Below are 6,637 nucleotides of genomic sequence, written 5' to 3' on the forward strand. Positions count from 1 at the left end.
ACACACACACACACACACACACACACACACACACACACACACACACACACACACACACACACACACACACACACACACACACACACACACAGGCTGGCAACCTGCTTTTTTACACTCCCTATGAAGGTACCCCCAACTGCCCCCACATGTGTGAGTAAACTTCATTCAACCACTTGCACACACACACACACACACACACACACACACACACACACACACACACACACACACACACACACACACACACACACACACACACACTCCCGAAACAGTTCCAACAGTGGAGGAGGCTGACATAAATCATTGTGTTAAGGGGGGGGGTTCAGGGGTATTTGTATGTATGTGTCTCTGTGTGTGTGTGTGTGTGTGTGTGTGTGTGTGTGTGTGTGTGTGTGTGTGTGTGTGTGTGTGTGTGTGTGTGTGTGTGTTAAGGAAGGTGGTTGGTGAGGAGTGTGTGTGTGTATGTGTGTGTTGAGGAGTGTGTGTGTGTGTGTGTGTGTGTGTGTGTGTGTGTTGAGGAGTGTGTGTGTGTGTGTGTGTGTGTGTGTGTGTGTGTGTGTGTGTGTGTGTGTGTGTGTGTGTGTGTGTGTGTGTGTGTGTGGGTGAGGTGTGTGTGTGAGGCGGTGTGTGTGTGTGTGTGTGCTAAGGGGGGCTGGTTGGTGAGCAGTGTGTGTGTTTAAGGGGTGTGGAGTATGTGTGTGTATGGTGTGTATGTGTTTTAAGGGGGGCGGTTTGTAAGGAGTCTGAGTGTGTGTTAAGGGGGGTGAGGGGTGTGTGCGGGTGAGGGCAGGGGGGCTGTGTAGCTAGCCAAGCGTTCCTCTCCTTCATTTATCACGGAGGAAGTGGCACATTAATAAACATGCCTCCCCAGAGGAAGCCAGCGTAACTGAGAAGGAGTAAGGGGTACAGCCTGTTGTCTGAATGCCAGCGTAACCCCCCCCCCCCGCTTCCCCAACCCGCCCCCCTGTCCCCTCTCTGCCCTGCTTGCACTGGTATCCCAAGATGCATTGCGAAAACACAAAACCCTGACCCCTCCGGGCCTGGTGTCAAACCCCCCTGTGGTGAGACTCGCTAGCCGGCTAAATGGGTTTAAGAACATACAGAGCGGCTCTCTCTCTGACTCTCCCTCTCACTCCCGCTCTCTCGCCCTCTCGCCCTCTCTCCTCTCTCCCTCTCCCTCTCTCCCTCTCTCCCTCGCTCCCTGGGTGTGGAGCGACGAGAACCCAGGAGAAATGACGGCTGATGGGTTTTCTATTCATAAGAATTATTAGGTCGTTATTCAGAATCCATGAGGCTTTGACTACAAATCCCATGATGCCTCTCCCCCCCCCCCCCCAGTCTCCCAGCGCCGGTTAGCTAGCCCGGTAACATATGTAGCAGCAACAACGTGTGATGGAAGACGTACTTAGATGCAACCTCTTACTCTCTGCCATGATGAACAAAGATGTGAGGGAAGAGATAGTGGGAGGCTTGAAGACAGTGTGTTTCTTTGTCTTAGTCTGCCAAACAGCCGACAAGAATACATCTGTGTTTCTTTGTCTTAGTCTGCCAAACAGCCGACAAGAATACGGTCCGATTGTGGAGTTAATCTCCATGTTCACTTTGTTTTTTTGGCACGTTTGGTAAGTCAGGTTAGCCAGACCAACTAACCCTACAAAAAAGCTGTTAGTTTTAGTTTTTCAAGAGTTTCGAGAGAACGATCTCCTTATCCAGTCCTTACGAGTGTCACATCGATCCGGAACGTTCTGCATACATTTCTTTCGCAGTTGAAATCAATTCTCAGCAAATTGCCCTCATTTAACAAAGTGAAGTACAACCCCTCCGCACTCTCCACACCCTGCGATGTTTATCTGAGGTAATTACGGGGAATTATTGTAGAGAGATTGATTATTCATGTCTGATTCTTAATGAGGTCGCTACATGCAAGGGAGATGCCAGAGCCACAGAACTCCATTGACCTTAATACGAATGCAGCTTGGACCACAAAGAGAATGTTTACATATTAAAGCCAACCTTCACATAATGGGAGGCTTGTTATGTTAATTTACTTCCTCATCCAAAGCACTGAATGAGATTAATCATGGATTGACCATGCATTGATTTTGCACTATGTCCTAAAAACGATTTCAAAGAGTATTAATTAGAAAATCGGTTCTGAAAACAGTTTTAAATCCCAGGCTTCGGTACGGTAGGTGCGTAGAGGTGGATAGCTGACTTCTCCCACATTATATTAATAGCGGTGCTTCCAACAACAGGCCGTACTATAAAAGGCCACCGAGACCTGAGATGTGTGTCAGTGGGACAACGTTTCCGCGTGCCTTGTACGTTCAGCGTAAAATAAACAGCAACTACCTGGTTCCTTTGTCACGAGGTGGCGCTAGGAAATACGGCGGGAAAAAAAGTGCGCGTGGCTATGCTAGCGGTAGTGGGCAACCCCTCGGCAGACCTGGCGGCAGACGAGAAGACAGGTTTATCTTGCGGCCCCACAATATCACCTGCCAGGCCCGCTTTCCATCACGCCACAACAACTGGTTTACAGCGTTGGCCGTGAATCAATCTTCGGCGCTCATTGATAGCTTCTGCTCCACATCCGTGCGGCGTCGCAAGTGTCGCGGGGAAGCCGCAGAGGCATCAATCACACGACTCTCTAACACCCCGGCAGCCTTACCCCGGCACCCCACTCTCCGTACCCCAGCACGGCGCTCCCTAAAAATAGCCGCGGAACACGCCGGGGCCTTTGCATTTTGGGAAAAAGCGCGAGGATAATGAGTGGAAGGAATTGGCCTGGGTTTCCACAGGGGGGTCGGGGGGGGGGGGTTCATTATTTTAGATTGCAAATATTTGAAATCATGCGGTCGGTTGAATGTTGGTACCAGCCCTAAAGACAGGAGAGGGGTAGGAGGCTGTGGACCCTCAGAACCTGCTTCTAGTCCATGAAATGATAATAGGGAGGGAAGTTAAAAGCCATGATATTTGTAAGGGCCGAGAGGCTTTACATTAAGAGGGACCATTTGCGACCAGGTTTGTGTTCTTGATGTTTGGCTAAGAGCCCTTGAAGAGCAATACTCGCTCTTTTATTATTTGCATGGCTTTAATGTAACTAAAGACAGTACTGTTCACTTGATACACTGTCCGTATAGCATATATTGATAAGGCAGGAGCTATTAGTGTATTTAACTGTATGTGCCTAATAGTGGCAATTTGTATAGGATTGTGTTATTTTCTGTTTTTTGGCCAAAGTGGCAAATTGATCAGTACCATCGTAAACAAGGTTACATGTTTATATATTGTAAATGATTTGATATTAGCACTATGATACATTTTATCACTATACCAACATAGAACACCCATCGATTCATGGGCCATGTTGTTCGAAAATCCATGAAGATATTTCATATCACGGTATTAATATCAATATAGTAGACAGGCCTACGGTCTATTGAATATCACTGTATGCTGATGACATCAGCATTTACTGCTAGGTCAAACCGTTTTCTCATCACTCACAACTGGACGCACATACGTTTTCCTATATTGATGTGTGCATGGGGGTTTGTGTGTTGCAGCAGCAGCAGCCCGATTCTCCAGCCCCAGACTGACCCCTCGGCTGAACAGAAAGCGAGCGTTGTCCATCTCCCCGCTGTCCGACGCCAGCATCGACCTCCAGACCATGATCCGCACCTCGCCCAACTCCCTGGTGGCCTACATCAACAACTCCCGCTCCAGCTCAGCCGCAGGAAGCTCCTACGGTCACCTGTCTGTCGGCGGCATCAGGTACGCCGACCAGAGACACCGTACCCCCCGGACTGAGAGTCAATCTGGATTAGTTTAATTAATCTCCTTTCTGTTGCGTTGTATTGTTTGCACTGTGTAAACTGTTTGCTTTCACTCTGTGTTATTGCATTTTCTTACAGTTGTGTACTGATGTGTACACTACAGTTCCATAATATTTCAGAGAAGTTATTTTCCTTTTTTGGCTCTTATAAGCGACTTCTAACTAATCACAAAAATCAGTGTACTTCATGCTTACTTCTATGATGCAGAAATTAATGATGCTAATATCCCTGATGCTAACATCGATATTTTAATATCAATGATGGCAATCTCAACAATGCTTACCTCCACAATGCTTACCTCCTCAAGGCTTACCTCTATGATGCCATCCTTGACAACACATGCCTCCACGATGCTAATCTCCACGATGCTAACCCCCATGATACTAACTTCCCAGATGCTACTCTCCAAAAATCTAGCCTCCACGAAGCCAACCTCCACGATGCTATTCTTCACGATGCCATTCTCTATGACTCTATCCTGCACGATGCTAACCTCCATGATGCTATCCTCCACTATGCTAACCTCTGTGATGCTATCCCCAACGATACTAACCCCCACAATGCTAACCCCACAATAGTTACCTCCAAAATGCTAACCCCCCACGATGCTAACCTCAATGTATTTGCTTGCGCTCCTCTACAGTCCATCCTTCGCCTTCCCTCACCCCATCAACCCCATGGCGTACCAGCAGCTGCTCTCCCAGCAGCGGGGGCTGAGTGCCTTTGGACACACCCCCCCTCTTCTGCAGCCCGCGCCCTCCTACTCCAGTCGCCACGTCGGCCTGGGCCTCAACGGCATGCATAACGCCATCCACCACCACCACCACCACCACCGCGACTCTCCGCCAAAGGTAAGCTACACAGAGGATCCTTTTTGACCTGTCCGGTCGGAGGCACAGTGGGTTAAATCGGTTAAATCGTGTGGGGTGGGGGGGGGTTGAAATACATTTATTCAGGTGAGGCGTGTTTAGCTAACAAGGTGTTTATGCTGCAGTTTCACCATTTCAGTTACACCGACATTTTGGGCGGGAAAAATGTTGTACGGACAAAGACTTAAATAGAAGCCATGTATCGTATGACCTTCAACTTATCGTACAAAGAAGTAAGTAGCCTTGAAAGTTGTATTGAAAAGTACTGTAATTGTTTTCCTGATTCCGAAGCCAAACTATCGCAATAAGGTTCGGGCAAATGAGCTCTGGCCGAATATGCGGTTTGAAAGTGACACTTTTAACGTATATAAAGAAGGAAGACACCTGAGAGTATTGGGGCAGATTAGTGAGCAGCTACGGGACGTTGTGTCACCCAACAATAGAGAAGATGGAATAACTTGAGAAAAGATTGAATTGCGTAAGACCGATGGAAGGTTGGGGAAGTAGGGCAGCGCCTGACACATTTTGATTCTAGGTTTTCAAGCGGATTTGTAAAAGTGTCTACAAGAGTGAAAAAACATTATTTGAACTAGTTAAACCGCTTAGATTTTTGGAATATATTATAGAATATCACATATCACAAGATGTGTTTGCAATTAGAAAAATACATTTGATTTAATTTCTTTTGTATATATTTTATTTAGAACTCAATCTTGTTGGAAAGATTCGGCACCCTGCACAATTCAATATTCTGCCAAATGAAGTACATTTAGCTCCACCTAGCTGCAACAAGTGTATATGTGTGTGTGAGTGTGTGTGTTGGGTTCACTCGCACAACATGTACTCTGTGCTTTGATGACAACTCGCTAACATTTAAAGACCCTTTTGCCCCCCTCAATGACTATGGAATCACAAGCACATTGGTCTCTCAGAGATGGCTGTGTGCCTTTAGGCAGAAGGCTGCTCCTAATGACTGAAGAGCGATGTTCAAAAGAGACGGACCGGATACCATTTTAGTGGACAAGAGCAGGATGGTTATATTAGGGGAGGCGGGCAGAAAATACCTTCAACAGTAACGTTTTACAGTCCACGACAGAATTTACAACCGGATGTTACGTAGCTGGTGTACTTTCTTTACACGCCTGTTTCCTGGTGAACATATGTAGCTACCATTGGCGATGGAAATTATATTGTTAAAGGGGCTGTAGGGTAGATCTGATAGTTGTAAAGAGAGAGAGCAGGAGAGGGAAAGATCTTAATGCAAAGCGCCCCAAACACGTCCACTCCCTCACTGCTCCCTACCTGCGTTTCTCCTCCCTTCAGAAGTCTTGCATTACACCAACCTGTGATTGACAGGCAAGATGGATTCCCAAAACCAATCAGGGAAGAGTTGCCATGATTGTTCAGAACATCCTAAATAGTTTTATACAGAGGCAGGCTGTGTCTTTCTAACGAATTTCACTCAGATTACACCTTAGGGATAACTGCTAATTGTGAGGCTAATTCAGGTAAAAGTCAAAAACTCCATGACGTGTAAAATGACTGTCCTCTCTATCGTTCTTCTCTATCGCTGATCATGTGACGCTCCCTTTCAGAGCGACTCAGCGGTCAGCAGCACGGTGGAGCCCATGGTGAGCAAAAGGTCAAAGGTCAAGACGGAAATGGACGGCCTGCGGTCGACGTCGCCATGCTCCCCGGTAAGACAACGGAAAGGAAGAAGAAACAACGATACATGTCCTCTGTGCCACGTGAAAGGAGAAGGACACATTTAACCTTCCCCAATGAAAGCCCCAATGCGTTTTTATTCCAGCATTAGAAGTGGTTCCCCTCAAAGCTTATTAAGTAAAGTTAAGACAGCGCAAACTTAATGCATTGTTTTTTTTAGGTAATGTAAATGTTTTCAAATTGTGGGCTTTTATTTGTAAGAAAGTT

General features: G+C 46.8%; 1 protein-coding gene across 1 annotated transcript in view; it reads left to right on the plus strand.

Annotated features, from left to right (window-relative positions):
- The window catches only part of LOC115542398 (zinc finger protein GLI2), a 64,759-nt gene that overhangs the window by 43,447 nt on the left and 14,675 nt on the right, over window positions 1–6,637 (plus strand). The window contains exons 6-8 of the mRNA XM_030354663.1: window positions 3,573–3,774; window positions 4,480–4,687; window positions 6,301–6,402. Of these exons, the coding sequence (XP_030210523.1) occupies window positions 3,573–3,774; window positions 4,480–4,687; window positions 6,301–6,402 (512 nt within the window). The remainder of the gene's footprint in view (window positions 1–3,572; window positions 3,775–4,479; window positions 4,688–6,300; window positions 6,403–6,637) is intronic.

This window comes from Gadus morhua, chromosome 4 (assembly GCF_902167405.1).
Source record: "Gadus morhua chromosome 4, gadMor3.0, whole genome shotgun sequence".
NCBI classification, from domain to species: Eukaryota; Metazoa; Chordata; class Actinopteri; order Gadiformes; family Gadidae; genus Gadus; species Gadus morhua.